Source organism: Argiope bruennichi, chromosome X2, assembly GCF_947563725.1.
Source record: "Argiope bruennichi chromosome X2, qqArgBrue1.1, whole genome shotgun sequence".
Classification (NCBI taxonomy): domain Eukaryota; kingdom Metazoa; phylum Arthropoda; class Arachnida; order Araneae; family Araneidae; genus Argiope; species Argiope bruennichi.
In genome coordinates this window covers 134,121,304-134,146,580 of record NC_079163.1, presented here as the reverse complement: position 1 = coordinate 134,146,580, position 25,277 = coordinate 134,121,304, and the positions used below count along the sequence as shown (strand labels likewise).

At 37.8% G+C, this 25,277-nt stretch overlaps 1 protein-coding gene across 2 annotated transcripts in view; it reads right to left on the bottom strand.

The window, feature by feature from the left end:
• The window catches only part of LOC129960161 (protein O-mannosyl-transferase TMTC2-like), a 923,323-nt gene that overhangs the window by 116,413 nt on the left and 781,633 nt on the right, over positions 1–25,277 (bottom strand). For both annotated transcript variants that reach the window (XM_056073352.1, XM_056073353.1), the window contains exon 12: positions 7,419–7,540. In XM_056073352.1, the coding sequence (XP_055929327.1) occupies positions 7,419–7,540 (122 nt within the window). The remainder of the gene's footprint in view (positions 1–7,418; positions 7,541–25,277) is intronic.

The window sequence follows — 25,277 nt, the reverse complement described above, 5'->3', positions numbered from 1 at the left end:
TTTCCCCCTTGGGATATTCCCCATTTTTCTTTTCTGAACCTATTCTTGGGATTTGATAAATTTTCGACTAGTCTTATTATTTTCCAACAGATTTTTCATGAGCACCGCTGTCAGTATTCTTCTTTTATCCCAGTATATACAGATGGCTCAAAATCAAATGAACATGTTGGTTGCGCCATTGTGACTCCATCTGATATACTCAGCTATCGTCTAAACAATTGTTGTTCTGTTTTTACTGCTGAGTTGGAGGCAATTTTTAGCGCTCTACAGGAAATTCCGCCTTCAGCTCAGCGTAATTTTATCATATACACCGACAGTATGAGTGCTTTGGAGGCACTTGCTCATTTTCATAACCAGATGCATCCAGTGGCTATCCAAATTTTATCTATCTGGCAGCTATTACAAAACAGAGGCTTTAATATTCTTTTCTGCTGGGTTCCGGGTCATGCAGGTATTTCGGGCAATGAAAGGCCAGATTTTGCAACCAAATCTTCATCAACATTTATGTCTCAGGCCCTCCCATATTGTGATGCTAAAAAGTCATTTGTATGCCGACTTTTTGCTACTTGGCAAGAATCTTGGGATCTGCAGATCCACAACAAATTGCATTCAATAAACCCAAGGACTGATTTGTGGCCTGTTCACCCTATACGAGAGGTTGATGTCAAATTGACACGCCTCCGTATAGGACATACACGCTATACGCATAAACATCTCATTTTTGGAGAGGCGGCACCTAAATGTCCCACATGTCGTGTGGATTTCACCATTAATCATATTTTAATTGAGTGCCCATCTTTTAATTTCTCTCGTTTAAACGTTTTTAAGTCATCGTCATTAACTTTACAAGACCTGGTAGGTGAGAAATTCCACCCAAACACTTTTAAATTTTTAAAATCCATTGGCTTTTACACCTGTATTTAATACTTTTAACTTTTGTTCACGCTTGACTTCTTCAACGCTTCATTGTAATGCGTTTTTTGCACCACTGTTTCATTTAGATTTTAACCTTGTACGTAATTAAACATTTATTTTTGAATTTGAATGCAGATAACTTTTTCTTTTATACTTTATCATGTCTGGTTTTATAGTTTGGTATATGATTTTACCATTTGCTTGGCGCAGCATGACCAAGTAGGGTTCTTGCGCCAAAAACCCTAACGAACCAACCAACCAATCTTCACATCAAACCTTTATCCGAGCACTCCTCTCAATTTGCATACGTCTCTTCAGGCTGTGGCTGTGCAGGTCCATATACGATCTTTGGTCACAGTCTGCTACATTTACTTACCGCCTCATGATATAATACGTCAGCAAGATCTACACACTTTAGTGGACCAGCTTCCTACGCCATTTATCCTGCTAGGTGATTTCAACGGCCATAGTGCGTTGTGGGGTTCAAATAGTAGAAACTCTCGTGGGCAGCAGATCGAACAGTTTATTACAAATAACTGTCTCTGTCTGCTCAATAATGACGAGAAGACTTACTTCCATGAATCGACACGTAGCTTCCATTGTCTCGATTTAGCCATATGTTCTCCCGAACTACTACTGTTGTTGAATTTGACAGTTGGAGATGATCTGCACAATAGCGATCACTTCCCCTTAATAATCTCCGATGCTGATAGCGGTGGGTCTACTTTTTGTCCTCCGCGTTTTCAATTCCAACGGGCAAACTGGACTACATTCTCCCATCTTGCTGTTATCAATGAAACCATGATCAATAATGTAGACATTTCGGAGGCCGTACAGAATGTTGTTGACACGATAATGAATGCCGCTAATATCACCATTCCGAAAACTTCCCCACGGCTAAGAAAATTTCGTAGACCGTGGTGGAATGAGGCCTGTCGTGACAGTTACAAGAACCAAAAGAGACTTTGGAACAAATTTAGACGCTACCCAACGTCAGAGAACTTAGTCGCTTTTAAAAGAGCCAAAGCCCTTGCTCGTCGTATTCGCCGTCGTAGTCAGAGGGAATCTTGGATTAACTTTGTATCATCTATCACATCCTATATTTCCAGTAAACGTTTGTGGAAAAAGGTAAAAGCAGCTAATGGAATTTATAGAGATTATTCCTTCCCTATTTTAAATACAGGGAATGTGTCCTACTCCACTCCATTAGACGTTGCCAATATTTTAGGTAAAGCCTTTGCAGAAGTTTCCGCAACCAATTCTTACAGTCTTGATTTTTTATCAGTTAAGAATCGCGCGGAACGGGTACATTTAGGCTTTAATACTCAGGAAACATTTCCATACAACTGCAAATTTAAGATGTCGGAACTGGAATCGGCCTTGTCTCAAGCCCATGATACAAGTCCTGGACCAGATGGGATAACATATAACATGCTCCGCCATTTGAATGCAAATTCTCTTTCCACTTTATTACTCTTGTATAACAGAATCTGGACTGATCACAAGTATCCTTCACAATGGCAGGAAGCTTTTGTGATCCCTATCTTAAAATCTGGCAAAGACCCATCAAACCTTCTGAACTACCGGCCAATTGCGCTGACTAGTTGTCTCTGCAAAACCTTTGAGCGAATGGTTAATGCTCGTCTCGTATACGAATTGGAGAAACAGGAATGTATTCCCCCTTTGCAGAGTGGTTTCCGTAGAGGTCGGTCAACTTCTGACAACCTCATTTTACTGGAAACCCAGATCCGCAATGCTTTTATTAAGAGGAACCATCTTGTCTCCATATTCTTCGATATTGAGAAGGCATACGACCGCACATGGCGCTAAGCATACTTTTAACACTTCATAATTTTGGTTTTAGGGGAAACCTAACCATATTTTTACAAAACCTTTTATCACATCGCACTTTTAGAGTTCGTGTAGGTAACTTTTATTCAAATCATTTTATTCAAGCTGTGGGAGTTGCGCAGAGGAGTGTCCTCAGTGTCACACTCTTCATTATTCATCTTAGTCAAATTTTAATTCGTTTGCCTTCATCTGTGCATGCTAGTCTTTAAGTTGACGATCTGCAGGTCTCCTGTGAAGGCAGCAATATGAATCTAATTGAAAGGCAGTTACAAGCCGCTGTAAACAAATTGGTATCTTGGTGCAAGGAAAACGGGCATACGATCTCTCCGGAGAAGATCCGGTGTGTCCATTTTTGCCGAAAACGAAACCTTCATCTTGATCCGTGTATTCATATTCAGGATATTCCAATTCCTGTGGTAAACGAAATACGAATTTTCGGAGTGATATTCGATCGGAAGCTTACCTTCCTACCGCATATCTTATATTTGCGGAGGAAGTGTGATAAATCATTAAATATTTTAAAGGTTCTGGCAAAAACATCTTGGGGTGCCGATCGAACCTCACTACTCCGTATCTACCAGGCAGTAATTCTTTCCCGTATTGATTACGGTTGCATGGTTTATGGCTCTGCACGCCCTACAGTTTTGAGGCTACTGGATACTATCCACCACTCTACTCTAAGAATCTGCACCGGAGCTTTCCGTACATCACCAGTAGAGAGCCTATATGTTACTTGCCACGAAGTACCTCTTCAGTTACGACGACAGAAGTTATCTATTTTATATTATTATCGGACAAAGTCTATCTCTAATCACCCCATTTGTAATATGAATCTTCCTTTTGGCCTTCGTAGACTATACGATGCCCGCCCCTCTCATATCCTATCATTCAATGAGAGAGTAAAATTACTCTTGCATGACTCGTATCTTTCAAACGTCACCATCAAAACAGCTGAGTCATTTTGCCTTCCGCCTTGGGATATCCCGCATTTTCACTTTCTGAATTCCTTTGCAGGTTTTGACAAATCGTCAACAGCTCCTGTGGTTTTCCAACAACTTTTTCTTTACCATCGCTTTCGGTATTCTTCATTCACTCCAATTTTTACGGATGGCTCAAAATCGGATGGACATGTTGGTTGTGGCATCGCACTTCCATCTGGTACACTGAGCTATCGCCTACACGACTGCTGTTCTGTATTCACGGCTGAGTTGGTGGCAATTTTCTGTGCTCTTCAGGAGATCTTGCTTTCTTCTCAGCGTGATTTTATTATCTATACTGACAGTAGGAGTGCTTTGGAGGCACTCTCACATTGTCATAAAGAGATGCACCCAACTGCTATTCGGATTTTGTCTTCATTGTAAATTTTACAAAATAGAGGATTCAATATCATATTTTGCTGGGTTCCTGGTCATGTGGGTATTTCCGGAAATGAGGAGGCAGATTCTGCTGCTAAACAGGCTACATCCTTTCTGACATATGGCCTTCCATATTATGATGCGAGAAAGTCCGTCAATAATTATTTCCACTTAACTTGGCAGAAGGCATGGGACATGCAAACTAACAATAAGTTACATTTTGTCAAACCTACAATTGATTTCTGGCCTATAATCCCTATACGAGAGGTTGATGTCAAGTTGACTCGCCTTCGTATAGGGCATACTCGATTCGCGCATCGTCATCTCCTTTTCGGTGAGAGAGCACCGATCTGTTCTGTATGTAATATTGATTTTAGTGTGAAACCTATTTTAATTGAATGTCCAGTTTTTAATTCTCATCGTCAATATTTTTTTCATTCACCTTCTTTGGATTTGCAAGACATGGTGGGTGAGAAATACCACCCAAATATTTTAAACTTTTTAAAGGCTATTGGCTTTTATGCGTGCATTTAATACATGTTCATTGTTTATATATATATATATATATATATATATATATATATATATATATATATATATATATATATATATATATATATATATATATATATATATATATATATATTTTAAATTGTAACATCTGATTTCTGTTACAGAATCATTGCCCATTTCTTACTTAAAATTTAATATACTCATTGATACAAAAATATTCTTGTTTGTTTAATTATCCTACTTTTTACATTTTATAACTGATTCATTTTAAGCTTGCCAAATGTAAAACCATATGCTTGGCGCAGTATGGCCAAGATTGGCTCTTGCGCCAAAAAAACCAACCAACCAACCAATCTTCATATTTGAACCTTTTTTGTATTTGAGATGTTTATATAAACTTTAGATTTCCTTTGAAATTTTAATATTTTGCTATTTTATTCCTTATTCTTCGCTGTTTAATATTTGTTTCATGTTTATCTTGTATCTTAGCGCGTATGTTTATGAATTTTACATACATGGTTTTACGTTTTTAATCAATGTTTGGCGCAGCTTAGCCAGATTTGGCTCTTGTGCCACTAAAATTCAAATTCAAATTGGTGAGAGGGCACCAGTGTGTTCTACATGTCATGTTGATTTTAGTGTCAAACATATTTTAATTGAATGCCCTGCTTTTAACCCTGAACGTGTTTACCATTTTTCAACATCGTCAACACTTTTAGAGGACTTGGTGGGAGAAAAATTCCACCGAAATATTTTTAACTTTTTACGAGCCATTCGTTTTTATACTTGCATTTAGCACCTTTCACCGTTTGTTAGTGCTTTGCAAGGCCTAATTGCTTCACATTAAGTTTTCATTTTCATATGTTAACGCCCATGTTCATATTATACTACCAGAAATTTGATTTTTACAGTGCTATATTTTAACCAGTTTTATGTTAATATCATAGATTTTATATTTTATAATCGGCTCTGATTTTACCATTTGCTTGGCGCAGTATACCCGAACATGGTTCTTGCGCCATTAAACCACAAACAAACAAACAAACCAATGTAGTATTTTGTTTAGGTACACCGGAGAGATGAGTGGAACGATTAGTTACGTCTATTCCTCAAATGCATTTCCTGCAGACTAGAGACTTCACATATGAGGATGAAAAGTTAGCGGTATGGTAAAGAGCCTGCTTCTTTGGAGGGCTTAATAATAATGTGGGCTTTACCTTTGTGTAAGATATAGATGGATGCCTCATTCCATAGTCGGGGATATAATGCGTTCATCACAGTGTCGGTTTTAATTTTAGTGTGATGTCAGTCCTTCCTGTTCTTTCTTACTACACTATAACTCAAGTAAAATTATACGAAAACCATTTTCTTTATAAACTTCAATGAACCATAAAATAGACAAAGGTAGAGAACAAAAGAAATTTTTCACCTAAGTTGCATACAAACGTGGTTACATTTCGACAGTCACCGTAAGGAGTGGGGTATTTGTCGTAACGGTGGATCAGGTTTCAGATCACTTCTTCGAATAACATTGCCATCAGTGATGCGAGATGGTCCACAACATTCCTTTAAAGTTCCACATTAGTCAGAAGGTTTTTAACCTCTTTGCCAATTCTTCTTTTTAGGGAAGAGGTCAAAACCAATCGGCTCTAAATAGTGTTTTCTATGAAGGGAGACAAGGATGAAAGTTCGTTGAAGTAGAAGAGAGGTTTCAACGAGTTGATCAAGTGATTCGATAGAAGTGGATAATACTGGAAGTCCAGACAGTGAGCTAGCCGACCAGCAGGTTAAAACTGCGACTTCAAACGATGAATGTTTACATTTTCCTGCTCTTAATTATTCCCTTAAAAAACTCATGGGACCTCCAGACTCGTTAGAAGCTTTAAAGAAACGTTAAGGCCCATCTTATGTCACTGGCAGTGACATTCTTCGAAAAGGGAATCGAAAATCTTTTTCACTGATATGACAAACGTTCCGAATCTTCTTGCCGATAATCTTCAAAATTTACCATATTTGTAAACAACTTTTGGTAACTTATTCATTTTGTTTTCTATTCTTGTCTCTTTTTTAAGGTTCATTGGTATTTGAAAAATTACAGCCCTCATATTTAAAATTATCTTGAGTGCAGGGACAAAATTATTGTTTTACCCAATTCCGGATACTTTATTGCCATTTTAGTAAAAAAATAAAAAAGAATACTAAAGATCTTGATTATATAGTTTTTTTTTTGCTCTTATTATTTAAGAATGAGAAGGGGTCGTGATTAGAAACTATTGTGAGAGATCAGAAGACTATGACAATTAGATTATGTGCCAATGCTTGGAAGACATTCAATGGATTACGCAAGACTCGAAAATCCACGTTGAAATGCTGAAGACGAAATAGCTAGTTTCATGTCATAATATATTCAATCTTAACATAATTTTAGAAACGAATATAAATCACCTTTCTAAACAGCAAATCTAATTAGATCATCACAAACCAGATAATGCTGTTAAATAAATGCAGCCCGAAGTCATTAAAATGATCTTTAATATGCGTTACTAAATATTACGTGAATTACGTGCGTAAATGAGCTATTTGAGTTTCTGGTGCATCACCAGAAACTCAAATAGCTCATTTAACGCAAGCCTCTAGGTTTCATCTCTTCAGAAAATTATCGAAATTCTTTAAGAAATTAAAATTAACAGCATTCCATCTGCAAGACTTCAATCAGAATTTTAAGAAGAAAAATGAATATATAAATTTGTAGCCATAATCTATAAAACATTTTGCATAGCTTACCCATTTTGAAAGAAGTTTTGCATAAGTCAAATGAGCGGGTATATGGTCAGGTTTGGATCTCAAGGCTTCTCTATACCAGTATTCAGCATCTACATAGCTGCCCATTTTGTAATAGGCTTCTCCTGCAAATACAAATTTCAGAATAATTAGTTGAAGAACAAGAAATAATTGAAGTTTGTGGATAACACTAAATATATTTGCCAGATCATATTTGTTATTCAGCTTTCAAAATTCAGTTCATTTTTAGCAGTTCTTTATTTCGCTGAAAACGAGTTTACGAGAGCAATTCTAGAGGGATTTCAGAGCATCGCGCTTAACACGATGCATAATCTCGGTTTTAGATTCATATCGAAACCAGTTCAGAGCCTTTAAATATTTTAGTGAAGTATTGTGAATCTAAAATATCTTGCCAACATGTTGTAGTAAAAAGTCAATCTCATTTAAATAATCAGTATTTAAGAGGGAATGAAACAAGAGATAGTTTAGCTGAATGATTATTTCCGCAGTGTTAACTAAACTATCTTCATAGCGGCTGCAATTTGGTTGAAAATAAAATGGCCAGGAGTGACAAATTCGTAAACATGTACGAATGTCATAACAGCTGTGTTTTAGGAAGGAAATCAACAATGTGATAAAAGTTTTAGCCGTGTATAGGTTGTTTTCGCCCCCAGATTCCATTAATACTGCTAGTTCAGTTGAGATCAACTCGGGAATTGATATCAAAGTAATGGATAAAACTCTTGAAAAAAATTTTTGTCTGATTTTTCTGCACTATCTGATATATCATTCTTTGTATTATAATAGGAGAAGGGCTCCAACAAAATAAAATATCGAAAGCACTTTTAAAACAGAAATTTTCGAATGCGATTTGTTAACACAATGCCATTCTCTTCTCGGAATTAACTGAATGGTCTTCAACGATACTTGTATTGAAAAATGCACATTTGTATAACAAAATTGGCTATGTTATCTCGATTAAATATCTCATTTGTATTTGTTTCGGAGAAATTATTATTATTCCATCGTGACGAGTAATATTGTGGACGTGAATATTTCCCCAGTTAGTATTTGCTAATAGGTAGAATATAAGGAATGAAGTCAGAATTTCTAGTGATTGTAAGTATGATGTAAAAGAAAACCGTAGAAAAAAATCAATGAAAAATATATTTTGCAACTAGAAGCTGCAAGAAGTTTAAGAACATTAAAATGCATATTATTTTACACTCTACCTTCAATGGCCATGGTGCACCGAATATTTTAGATTATATAACTAATATATGGATTATTTCAAGAATCAAATCGATTTAAAAAAGGACCTCGCAAACATTCTTTAGATGGGTACAAGTGTCTCAATCCCGAGGTTCCCAGGGATCTTTACTCCCTTTATGCTTACTCTACCCTATACCTTATGCTGTTTTTTTTCTTTCCCTCGACCGCAGGCGAGGGAGTTCCCCATGAGAAGCTGTCGTCGCTCTGTTTGCTTCTTACTTCTCCTGGACAGCCAACCCCTCAGGGGCTCACCAATTATAGGTGAGTACGGGTGTCCCAATCCCGAGGTACCCAGGGATCTTTACTCCCTTCATGTTAAATCTCCCCTACACCTTCTGCTTTCTGCTGTTTCTTCATTCCCTCGACGGCAAGCGAGGGAGCTCTCCATGAGAAGCTGTCGCCGCTCTGTTTGCTTCTTGCTTCTCATGGACAGCCAAAACCCCACGTGTTGGCCGTGCGTGGCGACCCATTAGACGGGCGGTGCACTGTGGTCCCCAGTGTATCAATCGGCTGGTGACTAGCTACCAAAGTGGTTAGTTTGCTAGGGATCAAGCAAAAGGGTCAATCTCTGGGGCTTGGCGTTAAGGGTGGTCAACGTTCCTGGAGATGACTCTGAGCGTATACGTCCCGGCTAGTACCAAAGTAAGTGCCGAGGTTGGGGTTGCCCAGAGCCGGTGGCTGCTTTCCCTTGTTGGGCTCCGTGGTGCCGTCGGGGCCCGAATTACTTTGTTTTTCTTGCATGGTTAAGAAAAAGAAATCTCCCTTCAGTGGGCATCACCTTGAACAAAATTACTTGATTGAAAAGCGTTTCGATACATTTTTTGTGATGAAGATAATATCTTCTGAAAATCAGACATTTCATTCTGTTTCCCCTTTTCTTGTGGAAAAGGGTATGTCTGGTCAATTAGGTGCAGTATCATCTATTCGAAAATTACGTTCCGGGGATTTGCTTATCGAAGTTTCTTCCGAAAAGTAGGTTCAGCAGATAATGAAAATAAAATCCATTGGCAGCATTCCAGTATCAGTTACTCCACATAGAACTCTAAATTTTACCAAAGGAGTTGTTTGTTTGTTTGTTTCTTATGGCACTTGCCACTGACAAGCCCGCTGTTACGAAGACAGCGATTTAAGCCTGAGGGGGAACGTTTCTTATTTTTTATAGCAGCGCCAACTAGGGCCAAGAGTACGACTTTGCCACTCACGCATCACTCATTCGCTTGCACAACCCCTTTTTACAGGAGGGCACATTCACACATCTCACAGATAAAACAACAGAAGAACAACCATGCCCAAACCGGGACTCGAACCCGGGACGCCCAGATCACGGGGAAGACGCGCTACCCCTATGCCAGGACGCCGGCACCAAAGGAGTTATCCCATGTGGAGAACTGTTCAATACACCTGTTGAACAAATTACCAAAGATTTGAATAGCCAAGGAGTCACTAATGTTCGACGTATCACAATACCAAAGGATGGGCAATTGCTTAATACAAAGCATCTCATTCTTACTTTTCATTCGCCAAAATTACCAGGGTTCATTAAAGCTGGATACATGAATTTACCCGTTAGGCCTTACATCCCAAATCCTTTGCGATGCTTTAAATGCCAGAGATTTGGTCATTCCAAAGCTTCCTGCCGCGGGACTCTTGCATGCGCCCGTTGTGCGGAAGGTGGTCATGAAAGTTCCGAATGTACCGCACCGGAAAAGTGTGTTAATTGTAAAGGGCAACATACTTCCTTTTCGCGCTTATGTCCTTCGTGGCAGTTTGAAAAGGAAGTAGTGTCTGAAAAAGTGACCAAAGGAATATCTTATATTCAAGCTAAGCAAAGTGTTAAATCTCGTGCAACCACTTCTGGATTAACTTACGCAACTGCTACTAAAAGTATCCTTGAAACTAAAAGCACCCAAATGATCTCTGTTAACTTACGTTCTGATTCTTCTTCCTTTAAAAAATCTTACATTCCTACTGAAATGTGTCCTAGATCTACTGAATCCTTTCTAACAGCATTTTCAGCCAAAATAAGTGCTGAAAAAATTTCCCATCTGGAGAAGAATGTTTCAGAATGTGCGTCTACTTCCCCAGATCTCAATGGCAATATCAAACTCTGCTATGATGCAAGGTACCAAATCTTCTGTTATAAAAAAAATGACAAAAATTGACGCATGCCCTGGCATTGGGGATAAATCTAATTTTGAACATTTGGGTGTCTCTACATTAGAAGGTACCCCTGTCTTGCACCCTGAAATTGACACAGAAATGACTATTTCGAGTACTTCAGAGGACATGCTGGAGTACGACATGAGTGAGGAACTCGAAGAGACATCTGAAGATGTTTGTACTCCACCACCTCCTTCCATTAGGGAAAAAAGACCTAAACTTAAATATATTATTCCAACAAAGTATAAAAATAAATAACATTCTTCGCTTTGCAATTTCTCTTTGCATAGCTTAAAAATTCTTAACTTTTTAAAATCGTGAATGTTTTTATAGTATCTGTTTTATATATATTTTTACCATTTCTCATGTACGAGTGTTTTTATGTACATTTCAATGTGTTTTCTGTTGCTATATTAGTTGCTATGTTATTGTATTGAAATTTTCTTTCGATTTTATAATTTATATTTCGTTTCATTGTAGATTTTACGCTTGCTTTTTTACATGAAGCGCTTTAAAGAAGTTTTTTGATAACCTTTTTAAAAATCGAGTGTATTTTAGTTTCAATGTTTATCTTTAACCATATGTGTGGCGCAGCATGGCCAAGCCTGGCCCTTGCGCCATTAAACCCTACAAACCAACCAACCAACCCAGGGATCTTTACTCCCTTCATATTTACTCTCCCCTGAGCCTTCTACTGCCTTCTTGATCCTTCCATCCTTCGACGGCAAGCGAGGGAGCTCTCCATAGACGGGACGACCCCTTAGACGGGTGGTGCACTGTGGTCCCCAGTGTATCAATCGGTCGGCAGCTAGCCACCTGAGTGGTTAGTCTGTTTGGAATCAAGCGAAAGGGTCACCTTCTAGGGCTCTGCGTTAAGGGTGGTAGACGTTTCTGGAAGTGGCTCTTAGCGTATAGGCTTCGATTAGCATCAGGGTAAGCGCCGAGGCTGGGGGTGCCTACAACCGGTGGCTGCCTTCCCGTGTTGGGCTAAGTGGTGGGCGGTGCCATCGAAACCCGAATATGAATTGGACTTTGCATGGGTCTTTTCGAAACGTCTTTTTTCGGATATTCAATTACTGAAAATACTCCTTTTATCATCTTACACACTGACAAAATCTTCCATAAAGTCTCGCTTTTTCTGATTCAGAAACTTATTGTCTCAACCATTGGAGAAGTCAAAGATATTAAGAAGCTTAAATCTGGAGATTTATCGATTGAAACAGTCACAAAATCGCAAATATCTGTACTTAAAAATTTGAAGCATTTAGGAGAATTTCCTGTGGAAACATATGCTCATAAATCATTAAACTATTGCCGTGGTGTTATTTCCGAACTTGACCTCGAATCTGTTTCAGAGTCTGAACTTGTAAGTGAGTTAAAAAGCCAAAAACTTTGTGAAGCCCGCCGAATAAAAATAAAACGTAATGGTCAACTAATTCCAACTAAGCACATAATCTTAACTTTCTGTACTCCTCAGCTTCCGAAAGCTATTCTTGCTGGTTATGCACGATATAAGGTTCCCCCCTATATTCCTACTCCTTTACGATGTTTTAACTGTCAGAAGTTCGGCCATTCGAAAAACGCTTGTCGAGGTAAACAGACTTGTTCCCGCTGTGCATCAGTTGGACATTCGAGTACAGAATGCAATGCATATCCTAGATGTGTGAATTGTGATAAACCACATACCTCATATTCCAAGGAGTTCAATAAGTGGAAAATGGAAAAGAAAATTCAAGAGTTCAAAGTGACTAAAAATTTGTCATATTCTGAGGCAAGGAAACTTGTGTATCCTCAACCTTCTAATACATCAGCTTCATTATCATACTCAGAAGTAGTCAAAAATAACATTTCTGGTTGTACCCAGACAGATGAAAAATTAACTCGAGTTGTTTGTCCTCCACTTACAAAGTTACAATCTTTAACGACTAATAAATCACAGCCAGATATTAATCCCTTGCAAGTCGAAGTCTCCACCAAAAAGCAAACACAGCAAGTAATGAAAATGAAAGCTTTAGCTCATATCCATGTAACCGCTGCCTCTCATACATCGTTACCCCTCAGGGGCTCACCTACTATAGGTGAGTAAGGGTGTCCCAATCCCGAGGTACCCAGGGATCTGTACTCCCTTTATGTTTACTTTCCTCTACGCCTTCTGCTGCCTGCTGTATCCCTTCCTTCCCTCGATGGCAAGCGAAGGAGCTCTCCATGAGAAGCTGTCGCCGCTCTGTTTGCTTCTTGCTTCTCATGGATAGCCAAAAAACCCACGTGTTGGCCGTGCGTGGCAACCCATTAGACGGGTGGTACATTTCGGATTGGATTTTGGCGTTTTATGGCACAAACGCCGGTATCGGCTATGCTGCGCCAAACACACGGTTAAAGTATGAAACAATTCAAAAATACAAAAATAAGTAATATAAATCAATATTAATCGAAGTTTTTAAATAATGTTGCAGCTTTTCTTTACAAAATCGAATGAAGCCATACTGTTACAAAGCGTTAAAAACAAGTAAAATCTCAAAAACAGTAAAACATTGATTAAAACCTAAATTAGAAGTAAGATACCTATATTTCTTAGGAAAAGAAACAGATTTGGGTGGGGTCTTTCACCCCCTAAGTATTTCAAGTCTAAAACGTTTGTTTTAAAATAGTGTAAACGTGAAGAGTTAAATTCAGGGCCTTTTGTTAAAATATGGTCCACAGTTTGACTTTCGTTGCACGTTGAACACATTAGTGCAGAATCCCTAGAGAGTAAGTGTCTTGTATTTATCAGGGAGAGAGATCAGTTGATTAAACAGACGAACTATGTATAATAAGCCTTTCAATGATTACTCTTGGCGTGTTATTCAACATAATATAGGTCGGGGTAAATATGCAACAAAGGAACTCCCAAATTTGTTTGGGGACAATATTCCAGATGTTTATTTGTTACAAGAACCATATACAATGAAAGGAAAAATAATAGGACTTCCCCTTGGATGGAGAATAATTTCTCGCCCTTACGGGAAGGCGATTATAGCAGTAAGAAACCAAGATATTTCTGTTTTGACAAGATTTACTAGCGAAAACATAGTAGCAGCCAATTTATCAGTGGGAAATAGTGAAATTACTATGGTATCGGCATACTTCCCACCGACTCACAATAAAGAAGAAATCTGCAGAGAACTTGGAAATCTGTTTGAACAATTGGGGACATCATCCATACTTATTGGAGGAGATTTCAATCTTCATAGTCGACTGTGGGGAAATGAAATTCCCGATCATAGACCACAAGATGAAGCCGGCTCGTTTATAGAATTCATTTTTAAGAAGAACCTTGTTATTTGGAATGATCCAAACTCATTGCCAACGTTTCAATCTGCACGTGGAAGAAGCTGGATTGATGTCACCTTATCAACTAAAGACCTGCATGACAAAGTAATGGGCTGGAAGGTAATCCAAAGTACTTTGAGTGACCATGGCTTTTTGGATTTTCAAATTAATATGGGTGGCAAAGTTGTTTCAGCAGAAAGATTTAAATTAGTTTTCAAGTGGCTGAAAAATATGCTGATATAAGAGAAACAATGCAAAGGATAAAGACTAAAAAGGATTTAGAAGTATGGGTAGAAGAATTTACAGAATTCATTCAAGGAATTAGCCAAAGATCGAACAGTAAAGAGACAAATCATCTCAGGGTCCCCTGGTGGGACACTGAACTGGAGAAACAAAGAAAACTGACAAGAGCCTTGCGGCATAGATACCAACGATGTAAAAACACTGAAGAGAGAATGAAGAGAAGACAAATTTATAAAAAGAATGAATCAATATACAGAGGGATGTTAAGAAAGAAAAGTATTGAATGCTTTGAAAAGTTATGTAGCGAAATAACGAGAATTAACCCTTTTGAGCTACCTTATAAATTAGCGGCAGATAAAATGAAAAGGAAAACAGTTTTGCATGGTGTCAAAAAACAGGATGGTACAAAAACCAAAAATACAAAAGAAACTATAGAAACTATTGTGAGATGCCTTTTCAAAGAGGAACAATCCCAACAAGAAAGTAAAAAGCAGAAGAAAATGAGGAAAAGTATTGAGTTATATAAAACAAAAGAAAAAGATAAAATATTTACAATAAATGAAATAAGAACAACGATTAATAAAATGGCCAAAAAGAAAACACCTGGATTAGACAACATCCCAATGGAGATGCTTGCTGAAATTAACAGAAAGAATCCATTCATACTTTTAGAGTTATACAACAAGTGCCTAGAATTAGGTGCGTTCCCTAATCAGTGGAAGGTAGCAAAACTGATTTTAATTCTTAAAACTAATAGAGACTTAGAGGATCCTAAATCCTATAGACCAATTTGTTTGCTAACAACAGCAAGCAAAATCTTGGATAAACTGATAACTCAAAGAGTACAGCACTTATTAACGGCACAAAATAGACTGCATCATGATCAACATGGTTTTAGATATAACCACTCTTGTGAAACAGCCCAAAATGCACTATGGAGTAAAATAAAAGGTGCGATGAATCAAAAACTAAAAACAACAGTTATACCTTTGGATGTAGCTGGAGCATTTGATTCCGTATGGAGGAAAAGCATTTTATATGCCCTTATAAAAATGAATTGCCCGAGCAATCTTTTTGAATTGATTAAAGATTACTTAAATGAAAGGAAATGTATTTACCAAGATGGAGAGAATAATTGGGAATTTATAATGGATAGAGGAGTGCCACAGGGCTCGTGCAGCGGACCGTTATTCTGGAACTTGGTTATGAATTCTGCATTTAAAATCAATCTTCTAGTGAACTGCTTTATGCAGGCATATGCCGATGATGTGCTACTAATAATCTCGGGAAGAACAAAAGATGAACTGGAAATTAAAGGAAAACAAATAATTCATAGGCTAGTAAAATGGGGCAAAATACATAAACTTGAGTTTAATGAAAGGAAAACAATTCAAATGCCTATTACATTTGGAGAACGTTTAAAATTAACAGATCCGCCTAACATAAAAATGGGCAATAACAATATAAATGTGTCAAATCAAATTAAGTACTTGGGAGTTACATGGGGACTGTAAATTAACATTTACGTCACATTTTAATAAGGTCAAGAAAAAAGTGGATGTATTAACATATAAACTAGTGACAGTTGCGGATAAATTTTATGGAAAAAGGAAATACCATCTAAGAAGAATCTACACTGGGGCCATTGAGCCATTTGTTCTTTTCGGGCACGGGGCATGGGGACATAGGCTAAATCTAAAGAAAATCGGAGAAACATTAAATTCAATCCAACGGCGCCCTCTCATCATTATGTCTGGGGCTTATAGAACCATTTCTACAGAAGCCCTTCAAGTGATAACGGGAATTTTGCCAATGGACCTCAGAGCAACGGAAATTTTCACTAAATTTCAAATAAGAACTTCTAGTAATAAAGTTAAAATAGGAAACAAATGCTTCAGCAAAAAAGATTATGAGATGTATTTTGACAAATTCGAACAACATCCTGCAGAATGGTTTATTCACGGTTTTCAAATTAAAATCCCAGATATGGATGGAATAGAAATTTTTACAGATGGTTCAAAAGATGAAAATAAAGTAGGAGCTGCAATAGTAGTATACTACTATGGGAAAGAGATAGATAAAAGTCTTGTGAAATTATCGAACCATGCCACAAGTTTCCAGGCAGAAGTGCAAGCTTTAAAGATGGCCATTGAATATTGTGAAAGGGTGGAGGACGGACAGAAGTGCTCAATTTTTTCAGATTCTCTCTCAGTCCTACAAGCCATACAATCTTCTCACAATTGTAATAAGGAAATATGGACGATAAAAGAAAAGATAAAAAGTGTAAAAACTAACAAGTGGATAGAGTTGAATTGGGTTAAGGCCCATATTGGGATATATGGTAATGAAAAGGCGGATCAATATGCAAAGTTGGCGGCACAGAAAGAGGGTGTTGATATGGTTGTCCCCAAATCAAATGGTGTCTTAAAATGGGAATTAAGAGAAGAAATAAAGCTGCAATGGTTTGACAGATGGTATATGTCTAAAAACGGAAGAGTAACTTTCGATTTTATTCCTAATCCAGAAATAAAAATAAGAAGATACCATCCACTGATAATTCAAATTATATCAGGACATGGGAGATTTCCTGCATATTTCCAAAGATTTGGAAGAATGCAGGACAATAAATGCATTTGTGGAGGAATCGGTACTGTTTACCACTATTTAAAGGAATGTATTGAAATCTCGGAGTTAAGAAAAAATCTGAAAATTATAAATAATGACTTAAGTACAGTACTGATGGTACCAGGTAATCTTAAAACTCTGAAGGACATGATGTCAAAAATTGTCAGTTTTTTACCAACTATTTGAGAGTTTGTAGATAAGGAAGAAGGACAATAATTGACCACTTTGTGGCCAATTACCTCGAGGAGAATGTCAGTTTGACAAATCGGTCAATGCAAGGATGGACAATACTCAAGATAGCAGTCGGCCACAACAAATCCTGTCGATACTGCTACGTTCAGTGGTGGCGGGGTGGTCGGCTGTACGCAAGAAGAAGAAGAGTAAGTGTTTTTGAGTAGAATGAGTGTGTCCAATTCGAAGGCACGTCAATTTAACATCGAATCTTCGATTAGGAAGAATGGGCCACATTGCAATAATAGGCTTAATACGATGCAGATTGTTGTTAATTTGCAAATCCCATCTTTCCTGCCATTTTGCTAGGATATATTTCTTCACGGAATTGCGTATATCTGCTAGAGGGACTGAATGGTCCAAAGCAACAGAAGCTGTTCTGGCTGCAGTGTCTGCTTTCTCATTGCCTAGAATACCGACATGGCTGGGAATCCAACAGAAGAGAATATTATAGCCTCTGTCTATCAATGAGGAGATTGTATAGATGATATTGAATAAAATAGGATGAGTGACATTTTCAATGTTTTTTAATTGTTGTAATACACTCATGCTGTCGCTATAAATACAAAATCTTTTATATTGACTACAAGATATACGTTGCAGAGCATGGAGGATTTCAATTGCTTCTGCACTATAAATTGAACACAAGGGAGAAAGTTTGCGACTATAACTGGCATCATCAATAATGACACCAAACCCCACATGTTCATCTGCTTTTGAACCAACTGTAAAAACAGCTCTATAGTCAGAATATTGACAACGGTGATAATAAAAGATTTGTTGTAGAACAACTGGATTAGTGGTATTCTTATTGAAATAATCAAAGGGATTCAAGTGTCGGACACAGGGTACATTCCAAGGTGGATAGTGATGAATTGTATCCTGCTGGATTTGTAAATTATTAAAACACGTGTCTATCAACAGTTTTTTGGCGCGATCGAGGAAGGGACGTGTCCTAGAAGAACGGGCATTATAAAGTCTGTCGAGAGACTGGTTTACAAACTGAGATCTCAAAGGATGGTTGGTTATTGACAGGACTTTAAAGTAATAATTAATTGATAATTTCTGCTGCCTGAGAAGGAGAGGAGTTTGACGACACTCCACATAAATGCTATCAACAGGAGATGTGCGGAAGGCACCCGAACGAATTCTTAAGGCGGAATGATGGATAGGGTCGAGTTTTTTCAGATTAGAAGCACATGCAGAACCATACACAGTACAACCGTAATCAATACGAGAAAAAGAATTACAGATTCATAAACTTTAAGGAGAGAAGAATGGTTTGCTCCCCATGAGGTGTTAGATAATACTTTTAATATGTTTAATAATCTTTCACGCCTCTTACGCAAACGCAAAATGTGCGAAAGGAAGGTCAGTCTGCAATCAAAAATTATCCCAAGAAATCGTACTTCATTCATAACTGGTATGGAATGATTGTAAATGTGAAGGTCAGGGTCTGGATGCTAGCCTCTTCTTCTACAAAAATGAACAGCATAACTTTTAGTAGGTGATATGGTATGGCCATTCTTTTCACACCATACAAGAATGCTATTAATAGCGATTTGAAGTTGCCTTTCGATTAGTTGTATAGACGATCCCTGGCAAGAGATTTGCAGGTCGCCCACATAGAGTACCTTGGACAGAATGAGGCAATTCTAAAAGTATATTAGATATATGGAGAATAAACAACGTTACACTCAAGACACTGCCTTGGGGATTGGATTTTGGATTTTTTGGATTTTATTGGCACAAGAGCCATGGTATTGACTAAGCTGCGCCAAACTGTATTTATTTTAGGATTAAAAATATAATTTCAGCTTTAAAAAGCAATGTAAAAAAAATGAAAAAGATGAAGATTACTTAAATATGGGGGTAAAAACCTACTGATTTCAAAAAAGCAAAAAGATTAGCATGTGGTATTCTATCAAGCAAATGTGAAAATGTGGAGTTGTTAAAATGATATAAACGTTGAGTACTAAAATTTGGACATTCACTGAGAATATGGTAGACAGACATGGTGCAATTGCACTGAGAGCATATTGGTGCCGCTTCTCCAAAAAGTAGATGGCGATGGGTGAATCTGGTATGGATTTGAATGGGTGAATGGATTTAAGTATTGTATATTTGGAATTGCCCATGGAGGAAAATGTTGTCCAGTTGGGGTGTTGCCTGCAGGTGAAGTAGATTTAGGTCCTTGAGAATAGTATGAATTCTAGTAAAATATACAGGTATAAAAAATTTTCGTGCTTCTTGTATTCGAGTTAAGAATGGCCGGAGTTTAAAATTATGAAAAGGGTGTTGTGTATTTGATTCAGTTCTAAAATAATAGTGCAGAGATAGTATTTCTGCCGTAAATTCAAGGGAAGTCTCAAAGCAATCAACATATAGGCTCTGAACTGGAGAGGTCCTAAAGGCTCCTGAACATAGTCTCAGAGCATTATGGTGAACAGGGTCTAATTTCTGTAAAACTGTTTTTCTGGCTGACCCGTAAATAACACAACCATAATCGAGCTTGGATAGAACGAGAGCTTTGTATATTTTAAGCATGGATGGTCGATCTGCTCCCCAAGCCGTAGTTGACAAAACTTTTATTATGTTTAATGCTTTTTCACATTTTTTACGCAATATTTTTACGTGAGGTAGAAAAGTAAGCTTCTTATCAAAGATAATACCTAGAAATTTAACTTCATTTTTGAATGGTATAATTATTTCATTTAGTTTTATTTCAGGTTCCTTTGAAAAATTTTTTTTCGACAAAAGTGGATACCAGTAGTTTTTGAAGCCGAAATGGTAAAAATATTGGCATTGCACCATTGTGTTATATTATTTACAGCAGTCTGCAACTGTCTCTCTATAAAATTCATGTGCATCCCTGTACAGGAGATGTACAGGTCGTCAACATTAAAGTAACCTTTCACAGAAGGGGGAAGTTGTTTTAAAATATTATTAATTTTTAAAATAAAAAGAGTCACACTTAAAATACTACCTTGAGGAATTCCCTCTTCCTGAATAAAATAGTCAGAATATTCAGATTCTACTTTGACACGGAACTTCCTCAATTTAAAAAAATTTTGAATAAAAATGGGTAAGTTGCCCTTTAATCCGAGGTCATGTAACTCCTTTAAAATACCGAATCTCCAGGTCCGATCATACGCTTTTTCAATGTCAAAAAATATCGCAACCAGATGTTTCCTTTGTAAAAAAGCCAGACGAATAACAGTTTCTAATACGAGTAGGTTATCAAGAGTACGCCGAGATTTCCTAAAACCACTTTGATGAGGATGAACGAAATGATTAGTCTCCAAATGGTAAACGAGTCTTCGATTAATCATTTTTTCTAAGAGCTTGCATATACAACATGTTAAAGCAATTGGACGGTAACTTTCTGGGTTTTTAGGATCTTTTCCAGGTTTTAATATCGGGATTACTATAGCTTGCTGCCAGAGAGTAGGGAAGTACTGCTCATTCCAAATACGGTTGTACAATAACAGTAAAGCTTTTTGGGATTCGACTGTCAAATTTTCCATATAAATCACTGGTACGCTCAAAGCTTGACTACGGGGCACCAATTTATGGCTCAGCTGCCAAATCTACCTTGAAATTGTTAGACTCGGTGCATAATCAAGGACTTCGTATAGCTACAGGTGCTTTTAGAACATCGCCAATTCAAAGTTTACAAGTTATAAGTGGTGAGCCCTCCTTGGAACTGAGGCGGAAACGACTTTGTTTATCCTATTTTTATAAAATTAAAAGTGTCGAATACCATCCACTGTGCAACAAGGTTCTTAATCCTATATACGGATCGTTATTCTCTAAGAGATTGTCTTTTACGCCAACTTTTGGATTCCGTATAGGAGAGATTTTACGAACATTCAAAACCAAGGACTTCCCGATTGTTGTAAACATTAGTGGTCCACCTCCATGGCAAGAGTCGTCTTTCAGTTTTGTAGATGATTTTATGCACTTCCTGAAACCATGAACATCAGACGTGATGTTTCAGAAATGTTTTTATGAACATAGACAACAGTATCATTCTTTTCAACCTGTTTATACAGATGGTTCGAAATGTGGTAATAATGCTGGCTCAACAGCAGTTTTTCGTAATGTAATAATATCCGAAAGATTTCACCCTTTCTGTTCTGTTTTTACATCTGAACTTTATGCAATATATCTAAGCCTTCAAAAAATTGCAACGTCATCCCCCTCTAAATTTATTATATATACTGACTCTAAAAGTAGTATTGCAGCTTTTAAGAATGTGTCATCGGAAAGTCATCCCTTAGTTCTAAATAGTTTGCACATATATAATTCACTCAAAAATAATTTCACGATTAAATTCTGTTGGATTCCTGGGCATGTTGGAATTTGGGGGAATGAAAAAGCTGACAAGGCAGCAAAAAGCTCAACCCTGTTAAAGGAAAATTTTGTTCCATTATCCGATGCATTACAAGCAATAAAAATAATTCAAAGTAAATTCTGGCAAGCTACATGGGAAAAGCTATCTACGAATAAACTTTTTCAAATACAGCCATCTGTCAAGGGTTTCAAAAGTAAAATTCTGACTAGAAAGAAAGATGTCATTATCACTAGACTTCGAATAGGCCACACCTATTTGACCCAAAAACATCTTTTGCACTCTGATCCAGCACCACTTTGCGATAAATGCAATTGTGTTTTAACGGTTAAGCATATTCTGTGTGAATGCCAAGATTTTAGTACACAACGACAAGTTCATTTTGGAGCGACTGTTTTTAACTTAAATGACATTTTAGGAGATAACCCTCATCCAAATATTTTTACTTTTTTAAAGGATATTCAAATTTTACATCATATTTAATTGCATCTACTTAGAATGTTTTAATTTTTAACACGAAAGCCATTTCTAACAAATGCTTGGCGCAGAATGATCAGATCTGGTCCTTGCGCCATAAAAACCAACTAACTAACTAACTGGCGTTGTAGGATAAAGGCGGAATATGTTCCATAATTTTTTCTGTTTCTTGTACGCCTCTCTGCATGCATCATTCCACCATGGTTTGCGAAAACGATGAGGTTGTGAAGAACGTTTCGGAATCGAAGAAACAGCAGCCGCGATTATGATTTTCGTGATATCTTTTACTGCCTCATTAATATTTGCATTCTGTACCACTTCATTAGTAATCACTGCCAACTGCGTGAAGTTGCTCCAGTCCGCCCGTTGGTATATGAAACTATGTGGTCGTTCAGTCGCACAGATATTATCAGCGTAGGAGAGACGCAATGGATAGTGATCGCTACCATATAGGTCACTTCCAATATTAAAATCTAACAGCGTAAACAGAGAAGGAGAACAGATTGCCAAATATAGTGAATGAAATGTCCGTGTTGCTTCGTGAAAATAAGTTTTCTCATCTTTATTAAAGAGGCAGAGACAATAATCGGAAATCAATTTTTCAATCTGTCGTCCTCGAAGATTTGTATCATCACTACCCCACGACATGCTATGTCCATTGAAATCTCCGACCAACACAAATGGCTCTGGTAGCTGATCTACTAACAAATTAAGATCATGCTGATTAATTTTATCATGTGGTGGAATGTATATGTTGCAAATGTTAACTAAAGATTAAATCAACAGCTTGCAATGACGTGTGCAGTGGAAGAGCATTACTCGGATAAAGGTTTGATGTTAAGATGCAAACTCCCCCAGAGAAGCCAATTCCTGTATCTACATCTTTTCGAGTACAATTATAGCCACGTAGTTTAATAGAAATGTTTCCTTTAAGAAGGTTTCCTGAAGGCAAATACAAACAGGCTGGTACTTATTAATCATTGACTTGATATCCTCAATTTTAGACCGGTAACCGCGGCAGTTCCAAGAAATGCAAAGAAACTTTAAAAGGAAGAAAAAAAAAGGATTTTACTTCGGTTTTTTAAAGAATTTTGATTTGTAAGCCTTCGGTGAAGGTTCCTTCGAGTCCGAGCTTTCCCGGTCTTGATCCATGTCACTTAAAGTGTCATCAGATGGATGAATTGTAAAACCGGTGAATTTTTCTTTATCGTCAATTTTATTTATTTCTTTATTTTTATTAACAGCAGATTTTAAATTCATCTTATCTTTTTGCGGGTTTTTCTTTCTTTTCTGTTTTTTAGAGGAAGTGGAAGATGTTTCTTCCCATGACTTTTTGATTTCCGAAAGCGCTAACCATTCGCTCATCTTCACAGTAATTGTAATCGCTAACTGCATTACTTCCGAATGAGCTCCCCCTCAGGGGCTCACCTTCTTTAGGTGAGTACGGATGTCCCAATCCCGAGGTACCCAGGGATCTATACTCCCTTTATGTTTACTCTCCTCTACGCCTTCTGCTGCCTGCTGTATCCCTCCCTTCCCTCGATGGCAAGCGAGGGAGCTCTCCATGAGAAGCTGTCGCCGATCTGTTTGCTTCTTGCTTCTCATGGACAGCCAAAACCCCACGTGTTGGCCGTGCGTGGCAACCCATTAGAAAGATGGGTGGTGCATTGTGGTCCCCTATGCATCAATCGGCTGGTAGATAGTCACCTGAGTGGCTAGTCTGCTTGGGATCAAGCGAAGGGGTTACTATACCCGTCACTGTTAGCTCCCACATGTCACTTAACTATTCAAAAGGTGTAATTACATGTGGAGAGCTTTTTAACGTCCCGCTAGAGGAAATAACAATGGAACTGAAACCGCAAGGAGTGACAAATGTACGCCAAATTAACATTCGCAGAGATGGACAACTCCTTCCCACCAAACACTACATCATTACTTTTCATAGTCCGAAATTACCTGAATTTTTATATGCAGGTTATATAAAATTACCAGTGCGGCCATATATTCCAAACCCTTTACGATGTTTTCAATGCCAGCGCTTTGGGCATTCAAAAGCTAACTGCCACGGGACCCTCACTTGCGCCCGCTGTGCAGAAAAGGGACATGACAGCCAGCAGTGTTGCGCACCAGAAAAGTGCGTAAACTGCGAAGGCAATCATACATCTTTCTCCCAAACTTGTGAACGCTGGCAATTAGAAAAACAGATAGTAGCAATTAAAGTAAAAGAAAACTTATCCTATCCTGAGGCCAGACGAAAGGCTTTTGTCCAAACCCCTAAACCTGGCATAAGTTATGCTGCTGCTGTACAGAAACCATTTTGCGAAAACTGTTCATGCAACAACTGCATAAAAAGCAAACCAAAAACAAAACACAACCATAAAAATTCAGATTCTGAAACAGAAAACTCTACAACTAGTACTCCCGAACCCCGTCAAACAGAAACACAAAAAACAAAATCCAAATCCAATAAATCCCTCAAGTTGAAGCTATCAAAACGAGGCCTATCTGCAAAAGATTTAAATACGAAATTTAAAAAATCAACGTTACGTACATCTGTCACCCTGGGACTAGCAAATCAGGTTGTCGTTCATAAGGACTTAACGTCTATTTTTGGTGGAGCATCTAAAGAGTTCCGAACTTATCTCACTTCATCCATCTGAGGAGGATGATGAACTTAAAATGAGTTGCGATCCCTCGCAACCTACTAGCAATGTCCTTAATTCTTCCCTTGCAACATGAACTTCTTTATGGGTATCTTTCTTTCTTGGCCGCGGCATTCGGTCCAAATTAAATGATATAAAGTCCATTTTTAACAAATTTCATCCTGTCTGCTTAGGTGTTTAGGAAACTTTCTTGACACCAAACATTCCCATAACACTACGTGGCTAGAACTGTGTACGGTAAGATGCAGACACAGGATCTCACAATTCCGGAGGTGTTTGTATCTTTACTTCAAATCTCTATCCAAGTTCGCCTCTCAATTTACAAACTTCCATACAGGCTGTGGCTGTACAAGTTCATGTACGGAAGTTAGTTACAGTCTGTTGTATTTACTTACCGCCACATGATGCTATCTGTCAGCAAGATCTGGACAACTTAGTGGACCAGCTTCCTAAGCCTTTTTTTCCTCAGGGGCTCACCTTCTTTAGGTGAGTACGGGTGTCCCAATCCCGAGGTACCCAGGGATCTTT